At 43.2% G+C, this 26326-nt stretch overlaps 1 protein-coding gene across 5 annotated transcripts in view; it reads right to left on the bottom strand.

Annotated features, from left to right (window-relative positions):
* Atp6v0a1 (ATPase H+ transporting V0 subunit a1) overlaps positions 1 to 20935 on the bottom strand; it is a 53148-nt gene extending 32213 nt beyond the window's left edge. For 3 of the 5 annotated variants that reach the window (XM_059271809.1, XM_059271807.1, XM_059271810.1), the window contains exons 1-8: positions 20775 to 20935; positions 15378 to 15456; positions 12595 to 12692; positions 11980 to 12108; positions 5993 to 6096; positions 5323 to 5449; positions 3447 to 3529; positions 2182 to 2275 (exon numbers count right to left, since the gene is read on the bottom strand). In XM_059271809.1, the coding sequence (XP_059127792.1) occupies positions 2182 to 2275; positions 3447 to 3529; positions 5323 to 5449; positions 5993 to 6096; positions 11980 to 12108; positions 12595 to 12692; positions 15378 to 15456; positions 20775 to 20891 (831 nt within the window). In that variant the 5' untranslated portion in view covers positions 20892 to 20935. The remainder of the gene's footprint in view (positions 1 to 2181; positions 2276 to 3446; positions 3530 to 5322; positions 5450 to 5992; positions 6097 to 11979; positions 12109 to 12594; positions 12693 to 15377; positions 15457 to 20774) is intronic. The other 2 variants (XM_059271808.1, XM_059271811.1) reach the window with 1 other exon arrangement.
* Between the last annotated feature and the right edge of the window lie 5391 nt (positions 20936 to 26326).

The raw sequence follows: 26326 nt of genomic DNA, 5'->3' as shown, positions 1-26326 counted from the left end.
CCCTGACTGTGGGCCAGGCAGGAAAACTCTAGCTACAAATGGCGTCCAACGTGGTGGCAAGAGTTTCTACCTAAAAATTGAGAAAAAAGATTCTAAAACGGAGCTAAAAACAGTTCCTAATTGTCTCTCTCAAATGAGCGGCAGCTGCTGGTTTGAGCTACTTGTGGGTTCCTAGCGTGTGCCCTATGGTGGGAATGAGGCCTCTGCAAGTGGCACATTAAGCTGCATGGTGGATTTAGCCTTTGCTAGTACAAAACAAAAAAAGATGTTTCTGGGCTACACGCTGCTTGGATAAAAGCATAGACCCACGATAGCTCCCAGAGCCGGTGGTAAAGTACCACGGCCATGTTGGGAAGCTGAGGTGGGCAGAGCCAGCAGCCACAGCTGCTGCAGTTTAAGGCAATAGATTGACAATAAGAAAGATTCAGATGTAATAGTTTACAATGTGTGTAAAAGATACGTAGGCTTGAAAGAGACAAAAAAGGTGATATATAGAGTTATAGAAACAAATACATAGTTTTAAAAAATAAAGTCTTTAAAGAGACAGTAAAGGTAGTATAAAAAATAAGCCATGTAAAAATGGATATTACACAGAGAATCTGGATTGTGTTGTCTTTGGGATTTTTAACTGCAGAAAAACATTTGATTGTAAAAGCTGTTGAGTTATGCCAAATTGTATATTTTAAAGATACCTTGACTTCAAAATTTGGATGTAAGGATATGTTACTTTGGAAAAGAGTCTCTGCTTTTGTTCCCACAGAAAGCCAGAGGCTATGGATTTGTTCAAGATTAAGATACATCAGGTTTGACCAGCCAAGACCCCCTGAAAGATCTCCGATGACACCATGGCCCAGATGATCCAACATCCAGAATGGTTTGAAGGCATCTGGCTCAGACGATACAGCCTCATGGACTATTCCATAATTCTAAAATTTTCTTTGTTTCCCCATAAGATACAGCGCCCCCTTCCAGCAGGAAGTAGTAAGAGAAGCTACACCCAAATTCCCAAATTATATGTAATTTTACTTTAAGGTTAAAACCTTCCTTTTTGAAAAAAGGGAAAGTGCTGTGGGATGTATGGCAAATGTGTTGCTGATTAATCAATAAAACACTGATTGGCCGTTGGCTAGGCAGGAAGTATAGGCGGGGCAAGGAGGAGAATAAAGCTGGGAAGTGGAAGGCTGAGTCAGAGAGACACTGCCAGCCGCCACCATGACAAGCTGCATATGAAGATCCTGGTAAGCCACGAGCCATGTGGCAAGGGATAGATTTATGGAAATGAATTAATTTAAACTGTAAGAACAGTTAGCAAGGAGCCTGCCACGGCCATACAGTTTGTAACCAATATAAGTCTCTGTGTTTACTTGGTCGGGTCTGAGTGGCTGTGGGACTGGCAGGTGAGAGAGATTTGCCCTGACTGTGGGCCAGGCAGGAAAACTCTAGCTACAGGCAGGTGGATCTCTGTGGGTTCAAGGCCAGCCTGGTCTACAGAGTGAGGTCCAGGATAGCCAGGGTTACACAAAGACACCTTGTCTCGAAAAACAAAACAAAACGAAAAAGTATCAAGCCTCCCTGGTCACCTTTTCCTTCTAAATACTCATAAATCACAATCCTTCCCTTAGAACCCTGTTAGGACAACAGTGTGCATGACTTTCAGATTGTAAGATGATAAAAATCTAATAGTCTCTTACTGGGTTCAGGAGTCAGCTCTGGGCTCTTTGGCCAACCATGTGGTTAAGATCAAAGGTAACCAGAAGCTGCGTCATGCTGTTGAAAGTGGCTACCAGAAGCAGGGTGTGTGAGGGCAGAACTGACTTTACATGTACTTCTGGATTGTTTGATTTTTCTTTTTCTTAACTCAGCATACTTAAAAAATATATATATATTATTGCAAAAAAAATCTCAGATTTAAGAAGCGGAGGGGAATGGGCTGCTCTTAGGCAATAAGGATTCCAGATGCATAGCATTCCTTTCTTGTTGGAGGATAACTAATGCTATTTTTAAGAGTCCTATCCCGAGACCTTTGCCAGTTCCCAGGGGGACTTACTACCCACACACATTTCTTTTTTTGGAATCCTCAACTGCTGCAGGTGCTTTAACAGACTGTCAAGGAGTCCTGGGAGCCGAGCGGCTCACTGCTGTGGTAGTTCACAAAGTCCAGTTCCCACGGTCCCCATGTACCATTTGGAGATCGTCGATCCTGGTATTGACTCCGGAGGCCATTTCTTTCCTCTCCTGCGGAGTCTCAGGACAGGGGTAGAGGGAGGCTCGGAACCTGGAGGGACGGGAACAGCCTCAGGAACACTGAAGTTTCTTAGTATATCCCATTTAAACCACTTCAGAAAATAATCCTGACTTACTAGTGGTAGGTCAGTAGGGTCAAAACACAACCAGGCCGGGCTGTTGTGCCCATCAACACTAATCACGTATGTCAAATGGCCTACAGACAGCAACGCCGAACAGTCTTGACATTCTCGGTAGCTATGAAATCGTTTTGAGATTAAAAACATAATAAGGGGCTGGAGAGATTGCTCGGCAGTTGTGAGCACCTGCTTCTCTGTCAGAGGACCCAGGTTCAGTTCCTACCACCCATGTGATGGGTCACAACTGATGTAATTCTAGTTCTAGGGATCCGACACTCTTCTGGCTTCCAGGGCCCCAGGCATGCATGTGTGCATACCCATACATACAGACAAAACACTCATAAACACAAAATAAATGTTTACCAAAGAATTTTTTTTAACCAAAGAATTTTAAAAAATAATTTAAAAAACTACTTTTATAAGTTATTAGAGAAATATAGCATGGCAAAATTTCTGTCCACAACACAGAATTCCGTAAAGTTTGTACAGTACCTATGGTACTATGCTGCCATTTAAACCCACTGTCCTTAAATAAAGGAATTGTGGGTTTGGCTGGTTTTTTTGGGTGGGGGTATGAGTATATGCGTGTGGTGTGCATGTGTATATATACATGTGTGTGCATGTCCTGGAGACCCAAAGTGGACACCAGGAGTCTTCCTGGATCGCTCTCTACCTTAGTCATTCAGGCAGGGTCTCTCTGGATTCCAGAGTACGCCCATGCAGTGAGCCTAACTAGTCAGAGTGCTCCAGGGATCCTGTCCCAGCTTCCCGAATGCTGGGATTATAGGTGGCTGCCATGCCCACCCACACTCATGTGGGTTCTGGGGATCCCACTCCAGTCCGATGCTTGTGCGGTAGGCGCTTTATCCTCTGAGCTATCTCCCCAGTCCCCAAGCTGAAGTTCTGATACTTGAAAAAGAAATAAAGAAAAACCTGAGCTACTTCTGATGGTTTAAAGTATTTCCAGCATCAGTAAGCAGCGCGCTCACTGTGGGAAGGAGAACAAGGATCTGGGTGTCACTTTTCTGAGCTGTAAGCAGGCTGCACAGCCGTGCCTCCTGGTTGGAGGCTGGAGTTCCTTACCCTTCACAGATTTTCTTCACCCTGTTTTTCAGCTGATCGCCTTGGAAAAAAATGATGAATACAGACTTGTGCACGTAGTCGCCCTAGGCCCCAGAAGAAAAACCAAGAGTTCAGAACTCTCATTATGGGTGAGGACTTCCTTTGAGACAGTCTTACGCTGCAGCTCAGACTAGCCTGGCATTCACTGTGTGGCCTAGACTGGCCTTGAACTCATAGCAGTCCTGGCCTCAGGCTCCTGAATGCTGAGCTTACAGGTCTAGCTGAAAAGTTCTAGACCACTTAAACCTGGGTGGCATCAGAATGATTCCTTTAAGGACATGGCCTCCTGTACGTTACCCTTACTCCATTTCCCAAGCATCATTTTGAGACTATCTGCCCTATAACCCCAGATCCACAAACACCTTCCTGTTTTCAGACACGACGGGCAGCCTGACAGAGAAGCTGAAGGGCAGCTCGGCACAGTGGGGCCTGTTTGTCCAGTTCTCCTTGACTTTTGTCTTTCCAGAATGACCAAAGTACAGAGGAAGGGAGACAGAAGGAAGCCTGTCTGTTCCCGGGCTGGGACAGAACCAGATAAAGAGTTGGCCGGACACAAGGAACTCAGTCACTAGTAGGAACAGCAGTGTTGAATCTCAAGGATCAGACTAACTTAGAATTTATGCAACAAGGAAGGCAGACATCACTGAATACCAAGCTCACACCTCGAGTACAAGGACAGCAAGGAAAAAAATCAGAGAAAATAAAACAAAACATGCAGATGAGCTATTAACCAAGACCCCTCAGGTTGCCTAGAACGCCTCACATATAGTGTGTACTGCTTTTATAAAAGAAAACAGTTTCAGAAGGCTACACAAGACAAAGAAGGAGAAAAATTAGATTCAAGACACTTAATTCCTAACTCTCCTGGCTAAACTGGGGCCCATTCTTGGTGCTGCTGCTCTGTAGAGATATCATAACCCGCCTTCCTGGATTTGTTGATAAAGTAATCTTTCTGCTTTGGAGAGGAAACTTGACTGAACACCCCTGAGAAGGGCCCCATACTAGGCATGACCACAGATTACAATGTTTCCATAACCTAAGGCAGCCTGGAAAACTTCACCCTAGGGTCTAAGCATTCACACTGTCACCATGTTCCTACTTAGTGAGGGGCGTAAAAGCCACAGAGTGCTCCCCACCAAAGCTGAAAAATTTCCAAGTTGAGTTTCTCTTAGGACAAAAGGCACTACCTTAAGACATTTATAAGGCAAGCTAACTGCAGGCCTCTAAATAATACTAAGGCAAGAGTGACGTGCTGTGTCAGTGGCACGTCTGACCTTTTCTAAGATCCCTGAGATCAGGACCCCATGCCATGCAGATGTTGCTATGAACTCTGTTTCACTGTGTCAATGCCAAGACATCAGACTAGTCCTACTTTTGAAAGAGCCGGGTGGGAAAGATCACTCTCACCTTGCATGTCTCTATGCTTAAATCAAGTTCCTGATCTTCCCAACAAACAGGCAGATAATAAACTCTTGACAAGTAAAAATTCTCATCAGCTTATAAATATTAAGGTTTAGGAAATCTATCTTTTTATGCATACTATTACCAAATTTGGAATGAGGTATCTTAATTTTGTTAGTTTCCATAAAAGGCTATTTTTCTTTCAGCCTGGATTAGTAATAAGAAATATATAAAGCTAAAATTTAGAATAATTGAGGAAAACATACAAAAATAAATAAAACCTGCATGGGTAAAGTTTGAAAATATGCACATGCCATGTCTACATGGAGGGAGATGTCTAAGTTAGAGAAGGGCTCCTTGGATGGCACCATGCTGTTTTACTGCTCCAGGCTCACTATAGAGACCTACTCCACCAGACACAATCTCCTTGTCTTACAGTTACAGGATCCTCCAGCGGGTTCTCGATCTCAGCCTGTCTCAGGAACACATTCCCTCGGCACACTCGCCAAAGCATGCGCTCAAAGGTAGGGATCCGCTCCCGATTAATCACACCAGCCACGAAGCTGTGGGGAGAAGAGTCAGGTTGTGAACTCCAAGCTGGGAGATTTAAGACCAAGCAGGAGAGTGAGAGGGAAAGGGGAAAGATTATACACTGCACATGAGACTTGGTGCTGTGGTGTCAAGGGGGCTGGCTGCCACTCTATCATTCCTGACCTCGTTTCTGGACCCCACAGAGACAGGGTTGAGAGACAATCCAGGAACTGAGTCCAGACAAATCTAGGAACAGTTCTCAGTGGCTCAGAATAAAGTGGCTCCTGACAGCAAATCAGTCCCTGGATTCATGGTTCCCCTCACCCCCCACCCAAGATGAAACTCCGGGCCTTGACATGTCAGGCAAGTCTCCTACCACTGATCTATGTCTCCAGCCTGTGGTTTAAGATAGGACCTCACTATGTGGCCCAGGCTGGTCTCAAATGTATGATCTTCCTGCTTTTGCCTCCTGAGGAGTGGGACTATATACACACACCACTATATTTGGTGCCATGCACTGCTCTTTTGAACAGCAAAGAGGAACACAAACCCACCAAGGCCGAAGTGCTACCTACCCAAGTCTTAAAGGTGTGCCTCTTCCCATCTCATTTGGCTCCAAGAGTGATGAGGATTCTTCCAACAGGTCTGGATCCGCCATCTGCTGATGATGCAATTCAGCCTGAATTCACAAATCAATTAATATCTAATGAAAATAGTTAGTGGCATGCAGGGAACGAGGAACCAGGAGATGGGTTGAGAAAATAAAGATGAAAAGAAAAAAAGAGAAAGAGGAAAATCAAAAACAAACAAACCCAAAACACCAAAAGACACAGTGTACCCACAAAAAGAAGAGAGAGTAATAAGGAGGAAGAACAAAGGATTAACATGGCTAAAGAAAGAAGAGCTTCCCCAGGAGAGCATCTGGGGAAACAGTTTTAGAAATAAGGAACAGAAGAAAAGCATGAAGTGATGGCGACATGTATAAATCTGTTACTTGGTAGAAGTCATTTTTTCTTTAATGCTTTCCTAAATATGCCTGGGCAGGAAGCCGACAAGTTCTCCTTTCTGAGAGCAAAACAAACCAACCAGCCAACAAACAAAAAACCAAACCCCCAACAGCTCTGCGGCTATTGTGACTACTTCATTTCCAGAGCGCCACCAAGAAGGCTGCTGTGCAAGCACACAGGAGGTGGACAGCATCTCAAGAGAGTGACCTGGAGCTAGAAAGGGCACCTCCAGCCTTTGGTAAATTCAAAATAGGAGTACTGTCAGCATGGCCACACATAATAAAATACCCCAAAGCTTGGGATTTAAAGAGTTTCTTTGTAAGGGTCAGAAGCTCAGCAACATGGTGGCACACTCCTTTAATCCCAGCATTTAGGAGGCAGAGGCAGGAGGATCTCTGTGAGTTCAAGGCCAGCCTGGTCTACAAAGTGAGTTCCAGGACAGCCAGGACTACACAGAGAAACCCTGTCTCAAAACAAAAAAACAAAACAAAACACAAAAACAAAAAGGAAGAAGTGCAGGAGCTGGGCAGACCTGGGTCTCTGCTGCATTCATAAAGGTAAGAAAAAGTGAAAACATCGAAATGTTGTATTTTCTGACTAAGAATCTAGGAATACTGGAAAGTTTGTGTAGACTTTATAGCAGAGAGCGAGACTTAAGTAAATAACAGGCCACAGCTCCACAAGCTAGAGCTCCTGGCCTTGCTTAGTTGGTTAGATTTAAAATGACTTCCACTAGGACAGTTTATACAATGAAATGAAGGTGAAGGGTTTCCCACAGTGGTCTGCTAGTTCCTCACCTCTCTCCCTTTAATACTCGGTCTCATCAGAATGGAGAAGCTGCCCTAAAACATGATCAGCCTCTCTGCTGCCTAATCTACCCAGCTGTAATATCCACACACTCGTGTCTGACCAAAGACTAGAAGAAGCCAGAACAATCCTCCCGTTCAAAAACAAAACAAAACACCAGGAGAAATTCCCTTTCATTTTGATTCCAAATTCCAGTTTCACCTTAATCCTGTCAATTAAATTATGAGGGGGAACAAAGGCATGTTTACCTTATATGGTAAAATCATGGACCATACATATAACAAACAAAGGGGAAACAGGATAAAACAGATAATGCTAAAGGACAAAAAAGTGAAGTAATTGTTTTGGGAAGTTAGGGTCAGGGCTGGGTTTTTTTTTGTTGTTGTTGTTTTGTTTTGTATTGTTTTGTTTTAAGCACACAGGGCATAGGAATATTGTCATGTGATTCGAAATGTTTAAGATGGGATAATGGGGACATTGGTTACTACTTGCTGTCACATGGGTAGAAAAGGATTCTTTCAGCCAGCTGAAAGCAATCTGAATATTCAAATTACAACATTCCAGTGGTTCTTGGGGTGCCCATGGGCAAAATGAATAAAATTGATTGTTCCCCACAAGACTCTCCTGCTGCCTTATGTGGTCTCAGAACCTGGCTCTTACTTAAGCCATGAACACTTGAGTCAGTGAGGGCTTGTGTGCTCTCAAAGGGGACAGCCAACAAGAACAGCAGACTGGACTTAGATCACACTGTCCAAAAATGATAATCTGGGGCTGAGATTTAAAAAAACAAAAAACAATTTAAAGAATTAAAGTTAGCCGGGCGGTGGTGGCGCACACCTTTAATCCCAGCACTCGGGAGGCAGAGGCAGGCGGATCTCTGTGAGTTCGAGGCCAGCCTGGGCTACCAAGTGAGTTCCAGGAAAGGCGCAAAGCTACACAGAGAAATCCTGTCTCGAAAAACAAACAAACAAAAAAAAAAAAAAAAAAAAAAAAAAAGAATTAAAGTTAAACAGAAAGATCAAATTCTAAATGCTAATTTCACCACTTCATACTTAAGAACACCAAGTCTTAGATAGGAAAGTCAAAAAAATTCTAAATGAAATGGAAACCACAGTGACCAGAACTAAGGGACTTTATAAAAAAAAAAAAAAACCTAAAACCAAAACCTGATCACAGGAGACCTCCATTCTCTGTGTGTGTGAGTTTCCTTAAGATTTGTTTATTTTACATGCATTAATTTGCCTATATGTATGTCTGTGTTAGGGTGCCAGATTCCCTGGAACTGGAGTTACAGACAGTTATGAGCTACCATGTGGGTGCTAGGAATTGAACCCTGGTCCTCTAGAAGTGGTCTTAATCACTGAACTACCTCTCCAGCCCAGGACCACACTTCTCTAGCAACAATAACACTACCAAGTCCTCTAAATCACCCATTCTTCCCTCCGAGTTGCCCCTTTCCCCACTGAGAACACTGAAAACCACACCTTCTGAAGAGCAAGGTGCTGATGGAACGTCAGCATCCCTAGCATTTCACTATGAGCAGCACGTCCGGTCAGGCTACATCAGCCACTAAAGGCCTTAACTCTCTAGCTATAGTAAGAAAGAAGTGACATGCACTACTTGAGGTATTCACCCAGAGGAGATGGCAGATGGAAAAGAAAAAGAAAGAAAGCAGATGGCTGAAAAACGCAGAGGGGGAGGGAGGCGGGGATCTGCATGCCATTAACCATTACTTTCCCAGTCTTCTTTACGTTCTCATATGTTATGATGCTTATGGTAAAAGATGCAGAGAAACCTCTCCAGCTCTTACAGTTCTTCATAAGCAAGAAGACTAGAAAAGGATAATCATTAATAAATCATTTTAAATGCTCTGGGTAAGAAATGGCTACATTGAATCGACAATCATCTTAAATCATAAGAATATTTAATATATGTTTACTCTTCCCTTTCTACACACCCTGCCAATTATTATCATCAATAAGAAAAGATCATTTTCTGATTTTGCCATTTTTTTGACCGATTACAATGAGTTATTGATTAAATTCAGCAAATTATAAGAAAAGAGGAGAGGTTTGTAGTTGGCAGTGTTTGGTGCCATTCACAAACACTACAATTTCAAACTCGAAGCAAAGTCTCATTACAAGCTGAATTTCCAGCATCTAAGGTCCCAGGTTGCTCACCTTTCTGCGTTGCTTAAATGTGCCCCTGCACGCACAGTGTGATCACTCAGTGAGGCTTTGTCCCTGGTCGGGGCAACATCATCTGCAATTGCCATTTGGCAGCAGGGCAAGCAAGGTCTATGGAAAGGGACCTGGCTGAGACTATGGACAGCGGCAAGAACGGGCCAGGTGCTGGCTGCAAGTGCCCGAGGACTTTGCACACTGCTGTGCCCTGCTGTGCTTGAAATGAAGGGGGTTGATGAAAAGAGCAGTGGAGAAGCCCTCACAGCCAAGGCCTAATGCTCGAAGCATCTGGGAGATTGGGGCTGGGGCAGCTTTGCATAAGAAAGAGAGAACGACCCACCATGGATAGGGCATGGAGGTCATAAAGACTGGGAGTCTCTTTCCAAGATTGGCACTTAATGTTTAGACTTAATAACCATAAAACAAAAATAAAATTCCATTTATGGTCTTTCCTTTCTGTCTGTTTTTATTTTTCTTTCTTTCTTTCTTTTTTTTTTTTTTTTTTTTTGAGAGAGGGTCTTACATAGTTCAGTCTGGACTCAAACCCTCTATGAATCTGAGGCTTGCCTTGAATTCTTGGTCCTCTCTCAAATGCTGGGGTTAGAGGCATGCACCATCACACCCCACTTAGGTACTAAATGGATCATCTTATTTTTACTGGACTCTTTTGGGGGCATTGGGAGGGGAGGAGATTTTACTACATAGCTTAGGTTGGCCTTGAGTTTGCAATCAGGAAAATCTCAAATTCAAGGCCAGCCCGGGCTATAGCTCCTGTCCCCCATATAAAGGCAGTATAAATAGTAAAAGAAGCTTCAAATGAATCTAAAAGTAGCTGAGCTTTGACTGTGAAGCCAGGAAGGATACACCAGGGCAGCTTGGACACATTTAGGAAAGTACAAATCTGTGAGCATATGGAGCTCTATGATCAGGGTTTTTCCCAAATCAACCAAATGACATAGCCTTTGAATGAAGGGACTGGATCTTTCACAACCTGTACCTCACAAAGAATAAGTGCTCATTATGCACTCCAGGAATTAATAGGTAAGAATACATTGATATGCAGGCAGTGAGCATCCTGGGATCTCACATTCAGTGGAATCATATGGCGTATGTGGCTTTGCCTGTGGCTAGGATCCTAAACACTTACAGAGAGTTGATCTCATTGTTTCACATCTTCTAAACTGATCATGCTCAAATTTCTCAACTTGGGGAACAAACAGATATTCATAGGGAATTTCTCTTATTTTATAACTGAATCCTACTCTTGGAAGACTAGGTAGTTAAATTCATATGAACTTTTCTCATTTCCTTGTCTCCCCAGACTCTGAATTAACATGATTTGTCTGAATCAAATCCATAGTTACTGAGAAATGTATCACTTCCTCAGCAGATTTTTCTCTAGATAGTGGTTTTCAAAAAAGCACGCCTGAGTTAAAACACATTAAACAGCTAGCTGGGCCTTGCCCCCAGAGTTTCTAACTCAGTAGGTCTGCAGTGGGGGCTTATCATTTACATTTCTCACGAGGTTGTTGATGCTGGTTGGAAACCTTGAGAACTACGGAGGATTGGTCTCCTCTTGAGCAATGCAGTTTTGAGACAGGGTCTCACTATGTAGCCCTGGCTGTCCTAGAACTCGCTTTGTAGACCAGGCTGGCCTTGAACTCATAGAGATCTGCCTGCCTCTGCCTCCTAAGTGCTGAAATTAAAGGTGTGCACCACCACCCAACTATATCTAAAATCTCTGTCAAGGTTTTTTGTTAAACAAAGGAAACTAACTTTATAGGTGGAACACAGTAACTAGGGTGATGTCTGAAGTGTCTGTTTGGTTGGGAAAGACATCTATCACAAAGAGCACTATTAATATTTTAGGCCATCAGAAAAACCAGATGCAGGTTGGATCTAATGTTCCTTCCCAAGGTTAATTAGGAGAAGGAAGCATTCTACAATTCTGAACTAACTACTTCAAGGGGGTGGGGTTCTCCTTGGCAAACTGTCGTTTGGCAATTCAGTACTTTATATTTAGCCAGTGAAAACTTGGCTAAATAAGTAATAAACTGTCTATGGGAAAATTCAAACTAGGATCATACCAATACCAATAGGACACCAATGAAAACTCAGGAAAACCAGTGACATGAGATCTAAGTGCTGAGAAGAATTCCCAAGGGTTGGTGAACAAAGTAACTTGATGACTTAAGGTCTGGAGATTGAAACTTCACTGTAACCAGGCACTTGTTCCTCCAACTTCATATCTTATACTTACCTTATAACATATAACTAGAAGCGTCACAAGAAATAGTTGAGCTAACTATCAACCTTAGATTCCCCTCCCCAGACCCCCCACCCTGCTTGAGATGAAAGTTGGCAGAAGATGTGAAAATACATGAAACCATGGCTGGCTGTGTACTGCATGGAAAATGGAACCCAACCTGACATTCTTTAACTAAAATGGTGCAAAGACAGCATTGCTTCCAAACTAGCAAATTAAAATAACTATCAGAATAAAGACATGGCCCACTTGCGCAGGTATACCAGCTGCTCAAGTACTAGAAGAAACAATAGTCTGACCTCATCAAAAAACTGCTGAGTTTTGCGAAGTATGAATTTTAATTCAGTCAATTCCAGGAAGTTTCTCTTCAGAGCTTCCTGGTTTGTGTTGATTTCCTTCAGCTCATTTTCAATCTTCTCGAAATTGGCCTAGGGTGTAAAAAAGAAAGCTGTTAATTCAAACGAAGCTCCCCGTGCTTCTCTAAAGGACTGAATTTACTACCCAGACCTGTTGCCATGGTAACGTATAAGTTACAGCTACCCAGCCAAAGCTGTGATTCTGAGAGCAACTTTAAGCAAAACATTTCGCTCAAACGAGCCTTTATTTGTCTACAGGTTCCACTATACACTCACTCTGAGTTTCTTGAGAAAGTTCAGACACTCAGAAATATCAAAAGCTCACTGGCTATTCATTTAGTATGTGAGGGTCATTGGCTAACAAGGGACCGGTAAACCAATAAGCATTAATTTGATGGCATACTATAATATGCTATCTCTGTGGGAGATACTGTTTGACACCTAGAAAAATCTACAATGAAAGGCAATGCTCACAAGGTTAACAAGAGCAACTCTATGCCAGCCGCTTGGGAAGGCCATACCTGCACTTATGTAGAAAGGTATTTGAGAATTGTTTACCTCTAAGTCGATCATGTCCCGGGGGAAGGGCACCTCTGGGTTTTCACCAGTGTCCATAATTGGGATGTTTGCTTTTCTTATCTCTTTCTCCACAAACCCTAAAATGATAGTCAGAGTACTTACATGTAATGTATATGCCTGGAATTCTCATTATTTCAGAACACACACACACACAAAACACCTGGCTAAAAAGAGCTTCAGCCTTGAAAGAACTGACAAACAAAAGCAGTACCTTTTTCTCTGCACGCTTTTCTTTCTCACACTTTACACTCTCTGAAGCTATCCCAAGGAGAGTGGTCCAGCCATGGCTGTTTCCTTTCTCTCTTCTGGCCCTTGCTGTTGTTTTGAGAATGACATGAACTACCAATTCTCTCCATTTCTACCTGAGATTCTGGGCATGCACAGCCAGGTCTAGCTTTCTCGGAGTTTAAAACTGGCTGCAGCCGCTTCACTTCTCCACCCTATGTGATGAGCGTCCTTCAGGTATGACAGCTCTCTCTGCAGGTATTATTGGCCAGTCAAAGCTCCAGAAGAATACAGCATTAACAGGGCACTTGACACATAACGTTATTGAAATAATTCTAAGTCAAAAGATTCATTTAGGGTTGGGGATTTAGCTCAGTGGTAGAGCGCTTGCCTAGCAAGCACAAGGCCCTGGATTTGGTCCTCAGCTCTGGAAAAAAAGAAAAAAGAAAAGAAAAGAAAAGGAAAAAAAAAAGATTCATTTAATTTAGAAACAATTGGGTCATTTTTTTAAAAATCAAAAGTCAAAAAATAAGCATAAAAGGACCCAAAACACCAAAAGAGAAAAGTGTCTCCATGACAACTGACTTTTTTTTTTTTTTTTTTTTTTTAAAGAACATGGTCCATTTTATCTATGGGCTTGGTAGAGCGGCAAGATCATGGGTTTAGAGGCAAACAGAATGACCTAGTTTCAAATGCTGGCTCCATTATGATGGCTTATGCTCTTGGGTATGTCAAGGAAGTCACAGGCCTCTTAGTCCTTACATGAGGGTAGTGCCTGTCCTTTTTTTTTTTTTTTTGAAGCAATGTCTATGCAGTCCAAACTGGTGTGGAACTCACAGGAATTGTCTGCCTCTGAGTGGCTGGGATTAAAGACATATGCCACCACACCTTGAAGGCATGTTGTGGGGAGTTAATGGAGTTTTTAATCACTCATTAGTACCCTAGCCTTCAGTAAAGTCTTAGTAAATGTTCCATTTTTTCACAAACTGCTCAAATGGAAAGGTGACTTAGATGATATCTAAATTTGATAGTATTCTGAGTCCTATCTTTTAGAGTTCTATAACATGGTTCTGCTGTTTAAATCTGACAAGAATTTAATCATAGTGGCATACACAGGTAACCACAGTACTCCAGAAGCCACGGCAGGAGGATCACTTCCTGGGATAGGTACCCAGAGTTCTAGGTCAGCCGGAGCTACACAGTGTTAAAGAGTAAAAGAGAAAAAAATAGCCACACTGTTCTCAGCTTGTCATTTGAACAGTACTTCCCTTAAGCACTACCTAGCTCAAACCTCAGAAAATCTATTTATATTCAAGAAGTTCATCTTAATATCATGCTGTGGGATGGTCTGTTTGGCAAATGTGTTGCTAATTAGTCAATAAATAAAACACTGATTGGCCATTGGCTAGGCAGGAAGTGTAGGCGGGACAAGGAGGAGAATAAAGCTGGGAAGTGGAAGGCTGAGTCAGAGAGACACTGCCAGCCGCCATGATGACAAACAGCATGTGAAGATGCCGGTAAGCCACGAGCCATGTGGCAAGGCATAGATTAATGGAAATGGATTAATTTAAGCTGTAGGAACAGTTAGCAAGAAGCCTGCCACGGCCATACAGTTTGTAAGCAATATAAGTCTCTGTGTTTACTTGGTTGGGTCTGAGGCTGTGGGACTGGCAGGTGAGAGAGATTTGCCCTGACCGTGGGCCAGGCAGGAAAACTCCAGCTACAATATCATGGTTGCAGATATTTTCCCTTCTCCTTTTTCAAGTCTTTTAACAAGATTATTATTATTATTATTATTATTATTATTATTATTATTATTATTTTATTTATTTATTTTTTTGGAGACAGGGTTTTTCTGTGTAGCTTTGTGCCTTTCCTGGATCTCTCTCTGTAGACCAGGCTGGCCTTGAACTCACAAAGATCCTCCTGGCTCTGCCTCCCAAGTGCTGGGATTAAAGGCATGTGCCACCACCTCCCGGCTTAACAAGTTTATTTTGTGTATGTGCACGTGTGTGTGTGTGTGTGTGTGTGTGTGTGTGTGTGTGTGTACAGGTATGTGTAAGTGTGGGCGCTCATGTGGAGGTCAAAGGACAACTTTTGGGAGTTGGCTCTCGCCTTCCACCCTGCTGAGGCAGGGGCTTGCTCATTGCTTCTGCTGCCCATGTACTCTGGGCTAGCTGGCCTGCAAGCCTCTCCCTCCCACCTCACTGTAGGAATGCTCAGGTTTCAGATGTGCACCAGCATGTCTGGTTCTTTTTATTTATTGATTGTTCCTCGTTGAATCCACTGAAGAGGGACAACAGGCTGGCTGGTACCTGGAATCCTGCTGGCAGCCATATCTGTTTTTTCTCACAGGTTCCGGGATTGAACTCAGATCCTCAGGCTTGCATGGCAAGCGCTTCTACCTGTGGAGCCATCTCCCTGGCCCTCTTCCCTTCTTCTACTGTCCAGTTTTATCCTCTACTGAGAGGACTAATGACTCATGTAAGACAAGCAGTTCACTATAGGAATGTTATCCAAGACCAGATTGTACATACGAAGCTTTCGATCCATTTCTTCACATCTTCTAACCTCATTCACAAATTTCCTCTGGAAAACATTCACATCTGGATTTAACTGAAAAACAAGAACATAATAGCAGACTTCAAATACATGTCTACATCATGTTGTAGAATATTCCTTTACACTGTGTGAAGATGTGTCATTGTGATTGGTTTAGTAAAGAGCTGATTAAATGGCCATTACCTAGGCAGGAAGAGGTTAGGCAGGACTTCTGGGGGCACAGAGCTTTAGGAGGAAGAAAGGCAGAGCAAGACTTGGAGGAAGTAGCAGCAGTACAGAGAAAAGGTAACAGAGCCATGTAAAAGAAGGTAGATTAAAAGATATGGGTTAATTTAGCTTATAAGAACTAGTTAGGAACAAGCCTAAGCTAAAGCCGAGCTTTCATAATTAATAATAAGTCTCTGTGTCATTTTTTTGTGAGCTGGCAGACCAAAAAGAAAAATCCATCGACAACATCCTGTTTTATAAACAACACATCCCATAAATGGAAACTTCATTTTGTGCCAGTGTATAATACAACTCTAATCAAAACTGTCAACTCATCCATATAAAGGGCTTTGTGCCAGCCACACAGGCTAAAGCTAAAAGCTGCCTTTGCTGTTGCAACACATATCAGGGATGGAGACAAATCAGCCCAAGTGGTGAGCACCTTCCTCCCCGCCACCTGGAACTTAGGTAGCCATGTCATAGGTGCTATGTCTGGTCTCCTCTCTCTTCCCAAGCAGAGGGGACAGAAGGCAAATGCCCGTTCTTCTGCCCCAGGTTGTCACCTTCTGGTGACCGTCTGATTTTATTCATTCACTAAAGCCACACCATAGGGAGTATCACCTCACACCTGTTAGAATGGCTTTCATGAGAAAGATGGGAGCCAGGCTTCATGGTACATGATGTGATCCCAACTCTATCGAAGCAGGGGGATTAGAAATTCAGTTGATTGGTTTGATCTGTTTGGGAGGCATCCAGGCAGTGGGACCGGGTCCTGTGCTCATTGCATGAGTCGGCTGTTTGAAACCTGGGGCCTATGCAGGATCACTTGGCTCGGCCTGGGAGGAGGGGACTGGACCTACCTGGACTGAGTCTACCAGGTTGATCTCAGTCCATGGGGAAGGCTTTGCCCTGGAGGAGGTGGGAATGGGGGGTGGGCTGGGGGGAAGGTGAGGGGGGCAGGAGGGGGGAGAACAAGGGAATCCGTGACTGATATGTAGAACTGAATTGTATTGCAAAATAAAAATTAAAAAAAATTAAAAAAAAAAAAAAGAAAGAAATTCAAAGCCAGCCTGGAGAGCAAAGCAAGTCCTAGGCCAGCCTGGGCTACATAGCAAGATCTTGTCTGAAAAGATGAGAGGTATGAATTCATGAGGATGTCGACAAAAGAGAACTCTAGTGTATTATAGATTGGTACAGTCATGTGGAAAACAGAGTAATTCCTGGGAAAAAAACAAAACCAAAAATCCTTAAAAAAGAACTACCAAGAGCTGGGGATGTAGTTGACTGGTAAACTACTTTACCTAGCATACACAGACAGACACCTTGGTGCAATCTCAGCAGGGAATGGGTAGAACTGCCATACAATCCAGCAATCCCACTTCTGGGTACACAGAAGAACTGAAATCAATATGCAGGGCTATTCCCAGTAACAACTATGTAGAATCAACCTACCAAGAGATGTATGGACGAAGATAACATGGAATGTTATACTAAGTGAAATACACCAGGCACATTGCTTCTTACCTACAGGGAGAATTTCATTTTACGATTCATTAAAAGGCTTTCTTTAAAATTTTTATGAGTATAGATAGTGTCTATATGTATGTTTATGCACCATGTGCATACAAGTTGCCCTCAGAGGCCAAGAGGGTGTCAGATCCTCTGGAACCTGAATTGGAGATGGTTGTAAGCTGCCATGTGGGTGCTGAGAGTCAAACCTGGGCCGTCTGGAAGAGCAGCCAGTGCTCTTAACCTCGGAGCCATCTCTCCAGCCTCCTACATGTAGAATTTTAGACAGCTGAGCTCATGTAAGTATTGAGATGGCTACCAGTGAGGGAGACAGAAAGGAGGTGTGGTGGGTAGAAGAAAGGATAGGTCAAAGTTCACAAATATTCAGATAGACAGACAGGGGTAGGGAGGAAGTGGCAACTTGGTCAGAGAATAAAAAGTTTGAGCTACTAGGGATACATTTTTTTACATTATTTACTTGGTGTGCATATGAGTGTGTATTCACGTAGGTGGGTGTGTGTTTGCCACAGTGCCCACGTGGATGTGAGAGGAGAAGTTGCAGGAGTTGATTTTCTCCTTCCACGTGTGGGTTCCAGGGATCAAACTCATGGTGTCAGTCTTGACAAGAAGTGCCTTTACCTGCTGAGCCATCTTGCTGACTCCGGGAATACATTGTGTGTGTGTGTGTGTGTGTGTGTGTGTGTGTGTGTGTGTGTGTAGGTACCCACGGAGATGAGACTTTCTGAGTCCACATGACTCAGACTGGAGTGATGTGAAACTGGGAACCAAACGTGGCTCCTCTGGAAGAACAGCACGTGCTTAACCACTGGATCATCTCTCCAGCCCAGGAATAAAGTTTTCAACTACTGCAGGGTAGGCAAGCCAGCTCAGCATGGAAAGGTGCTTGCCTGGGGGCAGCGCAAGCCTGGTGATCTGACAACAGCCCTGGGAACCTACATAAACCTAGAGGGACAGCATCAACTCCAAAAAGCTGTCCTCTGACCTCTGCACGTGTGACACACCCCACCACCACCACCACCAATATTAGTAATTAATAAATAAAACTTAAAACAAGCTGGGCAGTGGTGGCGCATGCCTTTAATCCCAGTACTTGGGAGGCAGAGCCAGGCAGATCTTTGAGTTCGAGGCCAGCCTGGTCTACAGAGCGAGATCCAAGACAGGCACCAAAACTACACAGAGAAACCTGTCTCGAAAAAATTTAAAAAAAAGAAAGAAACAAAAAGAAAAACACCACAAAACCAACAACAACAACAACAACAACAAAAAAAACCTTAAGATACAATCCAGGTAGTTAATTGTAATCCTAGCACTTGGGAGGATTAAGAGTTTAATGCTATCCTCAGCTCCATCAGAAGCTAGAGATCATCTTGGGCTACAGGAGACTGTCTCAAACAAACAAACTAACAAAGCTGGACTTGGTACAGGCCTTATAATCCCAGCTATTCAGGAGGCTGAAATAGGATTCTCAATTCAAAGACAGCCAGGGCTGCACTGCAAATTTAGGACCAGCATGAACAATTTAGTAAGACCCTATCTCAAAATAAAAAGGACTAGAAACGTAGCTCACAGGCAGAGCAATTGCCTAGTACTCTCGAGGATCTAGGTCCAATTTCCAGCACCAAGAATAAATAAATACATAAATAAACACATACATGAGTGAGTAAATAAATAAATGGTATGGTAGTGCCTTTCTCAAAAGTAATAAAAGGAGCTGGAGAGCCAGATGTGGGTTCTGGAAATTGAATTCAGGTCCCCCAGCAAGTACTTTTAACCTCTCTCCAGCCCCTTGGTTGGAATTTTTTTTTTTTTAAAGATTTATTTATTTATTATGGATACAGTGTTCTGTCTGCATATATGCCTGCAGGCCAGAAGAGGGCATCAGATCTCATTACAGATGGTTGTAAGCCACCATGTGGTTGCTGGGAATTGAACTCAGGACCTCTGGAAGAACAGCCAGTGCTCTTAACTGCTGAGCCATCTCTCCAGCCTCATAGTAACCTTTTTAGAGCTACGGACTCAGTGAAGGTTGCTATGTGGCAAGCACTTTATCAGCTAAGCTATTACTACAATAACCTCTTAGTTATAATAATCATGTGGCTCTGGCTGGTCTAGAACTCACTGTGTAGACTTCAATGTTGGCTTCAAATTCATTGTTATCCTCTTGTCTAGGCCTCCCAAGCACTATTTGGGGGTTTGAGATGTGAGTTATCATGTCTGGCTTTTTTTTTTTTTTAAGGCAGATTTATTGAATACACAGAGAGCACAGTGTACACAGTAGTGCCAGAAGAACCACCTGCCAGGGGAGAACTTGACAGTTTGCCAACTCCAGGACCTTTATTAGTCAATCCTACTCATTTCTGATCACTCTGGTATAATTCACCCACTCATCCCAACCAACCTGCACAGGCACTAAAGATACAACCATGAGTAACAACAGAGACTGGCCTTGTCTTCATGGGCCTTAGATTATTGTGAAGAGGGAGTTTAGTCAGCTGTTTCCATGGATAAATGTGAAATCATGACCATTATGAATGCTACGAAGAGTACCTGGAACTCTGAGAGTGCAGGAGCTGAGTCAGGGACCCTCCTGACCACCCATACTTTTCATTTGCATGCACAGTATCTTCTTGCTCAAATTATAAACTCCCAGAGCATATTTTTTTAAAAAAAAAATCTTAGACTAGCCGGGCAGTGGTGGCGCACGCCTTTAATCCCAGTACTCGGGAGGCAGAGCCAGGCGGATCTCTGTGAGTTCGAGGCCAGCCTGGGCTACCAAGTGAATTCCAGGAAAAGGCGCAGAGCTACACAGAGAAACCCTGTCTTGAAAAACCAAAAAAAAAAAAAAAAAAAAAAAAAAAAAAATCTTAGACTGTCTTTTTTGTTTTGAGATCCTTTCCAAGTGTCCAAAATAGTGAATTACTAGTATATACTTAAATACTACATAAGTTTTGTGTATGTATATAGCTGCCTCAGATTTTGTTAAAAACTTTCTTTTAGATCTTACTGCATGGAAAAACTACAATTTTTGTTGTTGTCTTAAATATCAGGCTGTGATGTTCAGGAGACCCAAATAAAGTAAAAAGTAAAAGATTAGGTGGCATCCACTGCCAACATTCCTAACAACCACCTTGAGAGTATTTAAAATAGTTTTCTTTTTTCTTTTTTTTCCCCCAGACAAGGTCTCATGTAGCTCAGGCTGGCCTCAAACTTATTATATAGCCAAGGATGACCTTGAATTCATAATACTCCTATACCTCCAAAGTGCAGGGGTCTCAGGCCATTTGCCCAATCCACCATGATCAGTTTGCTTTTGTTTTGAGTTTTTTGTTATTGTTGCCTCCTTCTTCTATACAAGGTCTCACTCTGTAGCTCAGGCTCATCACCTTATTGCCTCAGCGATAGCATTATAGGGATGAACCACCCTACCCAGCTAAGGATGTCTGTCCAAGGAAGAATTAGTGAAAACCATAGAAGGGTTGGCTGGAACCATTTCTACCTCCAGAAAGACAAAAGACAACTTTAAGTTTACCAACACCAAGCCAGTGCTATGATGTTACTTTGCAAACAAAAGACAGTTACACATAACAAACAGAACAGTTCGATGGTGATCCAAAAGCAGTCTGGCTTCCACTTACATCACGAAACTGAACCTTTCCAAGTTCTCCCAATTCACTGACGCAACAATAAGCAGCTTCTGACTGTAGAAAGAGCTGGGCCAGCGTCATCTCCTCGCTCCGGAAAAGCTCCCCCATGTTGGCAGAGAGTAGTGGGCAAGTATCTGTGGCTCACTCCAATCTGAGGCAAGAGAGAAAATGACATGACTTGAGAATTAACCTCTGGGACCAAGACAAACAATAACCCAGGTGAGGTTCTTTATTTCTTGTGTGCCCTGTGAGAAGTCTTGCTATCTGGCTCAGAAAGGTGCACAAGAGAAACTGTAAAAAGCCATTATTAAATCCCAGACTACAGAGCCTAGACAAAGAGTCACTTCCTTTATAATTAACATCAGGACTGACTGACAGTATTTAGGGCAACACAATACAAAGGCATATATGCAGATTAAGGACAGGAGCTGGGAACTCCAAAGAGCCCTGTAATATGATACAGTGACATTCACAGTACCTGGAAGTTCAGTTTTATTTTGTTTATATAACCTATGCTAGTCTCAAACTCAGCATATAGTGGAGGTTGGCCTTGAACTCCTGATCCTCCTGCCTCCACCTCCTTAGTGCTGGGATTACTGGAATATACCAACAAACCCAGGGCTTTTTGTTGTTACTATTTGATTTTTCGCACTTGACAGAATTTTCTTGCTAAAAAGGGTCCTCTTTGTTGTTTCATTTTGGGTTTGTTTTGTTTTGTGAGTAGGAAACAACAAGAGACTTTAATTACCCTCTTATATAAAAGATGTGCCTCGATTTCCCTCCTCAACTGACAAGACCCACTTCCAACATCCAAAATCCCCAGTACTATCCTAAAGCTATGGTTAAAGAGATCAAGCTTCCAAACTCCTGGGAAAACAGTGTTCCTCTCCTAAGGAATCCCAATACATAAACATCATTTTTAAAAGACAATGGAGCCTACAGCAGTCAGCTCAATTTCAACTCAGGCATGACAGGAACACGTTGGTAATGACAAAGCACTTTTAACAAGCCGGAGGAAAAGCCTTCCACCTCTGCATCTTTCTATGTCTCATCCCCATCCTCAACACAACTGCCTCTTCCATCTGTCCCATCTCCCTGTGAGCCATGGAAGACTTCCGTTCAGGTCAGCAGCTGGCGCTATCAGTGGTACTGAAATTGCAATTATTTATTCTCGATAAGCTCACGTTCAGCTCAGGTACAGCACGGTCTACAATATCTAATGTCAGCAGATCATACACTACATTACTCTTAATGTCGTAAGGTCGTGCATATTCCATGTTGATTGACAGGTGAGACTGACATTTCAGAGAAGATTTGCTCTTCGGGAAGGCAGGAAGACATTTTGAGAAACCCGAACAACAAATCCTTTCTGCATTTGATGTTCTCAAGGACAGCAAGACAACACACTCTACTAAAGCAAGGATTTCTCAAGAGATTATGTGGGTTGACTTAAGACTGCATATCTGAATCACCCACAGGAGCTATTACCAGTCCTCTCCACCTTGAACGAAGACAGACACCACAACCTCAAAATCTATGAAATCATGTCTGATCGGCATAGACCTGGAGCGGCCAGAGACGACAGCCTCTAATGAGTTGCCGCCCTCCTCCTGTTCCTTCATGATTACAGGCCTCTCTAAGACTCTCTCTAACCCCCACTGAAACCAAACACAAAACGCATTTGGAAAAGCGGTTTCTGGGGGTCGCGAAATGAAACACGAACAAAGAATAATTCTGCAAAAGTGTGTGGGAGGGGGGAGGAGGATCCAAACCCAAGGTCCTCCCTGGAGGACTCTCTCTCGCTCGGGTTTTCCAATCTCCCCTTCCAAGCAGGGAGCATTTACCTGCTTCATTTCTGGGCTGCACAGTGAGTGAGAAAGCAGAAATTCTCTGGACTAGGCACAACCTGTCTCCAGGGTAATGGAGAAATCCCCAAATTCTAAGCCCCTTTAAGAAATCCCCTCGGATTCCTCTGCCTATCCGATCTCCTCTATCATGTCGCCTCCCCCTCCCAGGTCCTCCCGGGGCAGTGGCCCTCCGGTTCCTCTGCTCACAGGAAGGGTGTCTGAAGAGGGGGATGAGTCCCCCATATTTCTCTCAGAGACCGAAGACCCCTGCTAATTCTTCTGACAGGCGGCCGAGGTATCGGAGTGCGTCCCTATGTTCCCTTGAAGGCCGCTCCGGGCCGCGCTGTCTACAACCCTCACTCACCTCTGGCCTGCACCGCCGCCGCTGCGACCGCAGCCGCCGCCGCAGCAAAGCCCCCGGCTCAGGCAGAGCCGAGTTCCGAGGAGCGTACGCAAGCAAGGCTCCGCCCCCACGCCACGGCCGAGTCCCGCCCCCAAGATGACTTCATCTCAGTTGACCAATGGGATGCTGCCCCTCCCGGGCTGCCGCAGTGCAGAGTCCAGGGGGCTCGGGCGAGTCTTGCTGTGCGGACGCCATCTTTGTTCCGGCGTTGTGATTCCTAACCCGGAATGTTTGGAATCGTCAGTGCGGGGCGTGTGACTCTTTGAAGTGTTTGGCTTCTGAGCCTGTCAGAATCTTTTCTCCCTGTTATCCTCCGAGCAACGTTACCTGCCGTCTCTGTTTCCCGGGGAACCAATTCACAACCTTTTCTTGAAGAAAGCGGCGTGAGAGAAATGGATGTTCCAGAATGATGTGACAGCTGCAGGAGGCTTCTCTACACACACGCATCCTTTGTCATTCTTAGACCCCTGAAAATATTTGAGCCCCAGACTGGAGAGCGACTTAAAACTTACACCGATCTCGTCCACTTACAAAGTACAGGATTATTATAGGGTTTACACTCATACAAATGACAAGAAATGACCCAGAAGACTATGTGTTGCGAAAATATTTTTTTTTAATCTTGCTTAGTAGATTCCTGTGAACCCATGTGGCCACGTAGGAGTTTTCAGTTCCTCATATATCTTTTGAATGCAAAATGACACCTACCATTTTTTAAAAGCTCATTTCCCAAATATTAATAGAGTTCCTTTTCCCCTTATTAAAGAGGAGCAGGGAGTCGGTGTTAATAACCAGAACCATCAGGAGGAACTCACTCGGAGAACTGGTCAGTCAGTCTCCGTGGGTGGCGGAACTCTATTGAGATTCAAATGTAGTCAACGAGATATTTCAGATTAAAAAACAAAAAACTGGTGCTGATAATTTTGTCGTCCTGGCAAAAAAATACTACAAAACAAAATGAAGGATACAGTGAACATTTTATTTGGATTTTTCTACTGCATATGGTAATTGAAGATGTCGCTTCATTACAATTCTCTTGAGAAGGAGCATTTCTGAGACTTGACTTTACCATATCCACATTTCCCAGCTCCTTCCACTTGCCTGGCAAGACAGACAGGGACCCACAACTGAAATCCTGTGTTAGAAAACGATTTCACAATGACTGTCACTTCCTTCCTCAGAGACTTGAAAGAAAAAAAAAAAAAAAAAGCAAACCTCAGAGTCAGCTGCTTGCTAACCACAAACAAAAATGTTTCCTACACTAACCTGTAAGAAAGCCTGTCCCGGACTAACTTTAATTCCTTTGACCTTTCTCGTGGCTTCCCTGAAAGTACATCTTCTCAGAGGTCTTTAAAATAATAATAATAGGGCTGGAGAGATGGCTCAGAGGTTAAGAGCACTGGCTGTTCTTCCAAAGGTCCTGAGTTCAATTCCCAGCAACCACATGGTGGCTCACAACCACCTGTAATGAGATCTGGTGCCCTCTTCTGGCCTGCAGTCATACATGCTGTATACATAATAAATAAATAAATCTTTAAAAAAAAAAAAAATAATAATAATAATAATAATAATTTATCTATTGGGTGTGTTTGTGTGCATTTGTCCATGGCACAGGCATGGAGGTCAGAGGACAACTTTGTGGGAGTTGGTTCTCTCCTTCACCATGTGTTTCCCAGGGATTGAACTCAGGTCTCAAGCTTGCCTGAAAGCGCTTTAACCTGCTAAACCATCTTCATGGCCCTATAGTTCCTTTTCTTTTTCCTTTCATCTCCTGCCAGACACCTACCTTTTCCCAGTGGTCCATTTATTTTCTTTCCATGCTCTGTTCTTGGTCATCTTGCCTCTTACCAGTTTCTAATGTCTATGTTTAGGGAGTCATAGCTATTTTTCCATCCACCACCTTGCTTCATGATCAGAAATGGGACTTCTGCCTACTAGATAATGCCTCATAGGCCACATAAATAGCCAAAGTCTACTATGAACCAAACCATATTAGGTACCACAGATAGGAAAATGGAACAGATACGCTTCCCCTCCGAGATATACCTTGAGAAATTAAGTTCCAATACTTACAAGAGAGAAAGTGGGGTGTAGTGGCTCACACCTGTAATCCTAGTAATAAGATGCTGAAGCAGGAGGGTTGCCTCCTAGTGAACGCCAGGCTGACTAGAGCTGCAAAGCATCAAAAAAACCCAAACAAACCAAAAAACAAAAACAAACAAACAAACAAGGGAGAGAGGTGCGCATAATGATTACTATTCTACTTTGTGCCAGGTGATTTTCTAAATGCTTTGTAAATACAGACTCATTTAATTCTCACAATAACCTTAGGAAGCAGAAGATTTGTCAGAATTGAGGCATTGTCCAATAAGATCAAATTTGAAATGCTTTTGGAGCTGGGGGTGTGGCTCTGAGATAAAACACGTGCTTAGCATGCATGCGGTTCAATCCCAAGCATGGAAAAAAGTAACTAAGTGCTGTTAGGTCGGGAGTATTGTTAAACAGTTGTAGTCTACTGATGCCAAGAAGCTGACGAAGTAGGGTCATTGAGCCCAGAGTTTCTAGACAGCTTGGGCAACATCGTGAGATCCACTCTCCCCAAAACAAAAACAAATAAATAATAAAACTGCTGTAGAGTATGCCTAGAGCCCTAAAAAATGTCAGTGATTCCATATGAGGCTTAGGCAAAAATACCAACTCTACCCTGAGATTTTGCTTAGACACCTAAACAACAATTACCAAGATTATTTCTTTAATTACAAAGATTAATTCTTCCCTACTAAGACAAAGTAGACAGCAGCAGATACGAGGATCTAAGGAAAGAATGTTGGAGAGTCACGAGGCCAGTGAGAGGAGGCGGGTGCCTATTTTTCAATTTTACTCTGAGTTTCCCAAAATAACACTTGAGCTTTTACTTTCCAAGCCCAAAAATGTTTAAGATAAAGGTCTTTTGGTAAAAAGCAAAAACCTTTTCAAAATGCACTTTGCGGCTACCTTTGTTGCTTTAAGGGTCAATTCTCTTTAGTTCTATTAATGATTACAAGGACAAGGAGATGAGAAAGAGCCTAAGGCATGCGACACTTAAGTAACCCTCGTGACTCTCAGACACATGAGACAGGAAGTTCTTTAGCTTGTGGGGATTGGAATGCTACTCAAAGGGGAGCCCTAAAGAAGTGAAATGTAGAAAGCATGAGGAAGCTAGAGATGAGAATGAGGGAGAAGGTTGGGGGACACAAAGCAGAGAACTCTGTGACCTCACACCTCAAATACTTGCCCAGGAAAGTGAGAAACCA

This window comes from Peromyscus eremicus, chromosome 8a, assembly GCF_949786415.1.
Source record: "Peromyscus eremicus chromosome 8a, PerEre_H2_v1, whole genome shotgun sequence".
NCBI lineage: Eukaryota > Metazoa > Chordata > Mammalia > Rodentia > Cricetidae > Peromyscus > Peromyscus eremicus.
The sequence above is the reverse complement of the archived record's forward strand: the minus strand, read 5'-3'. Positions and strand labels throughout refer to the sequence as shown.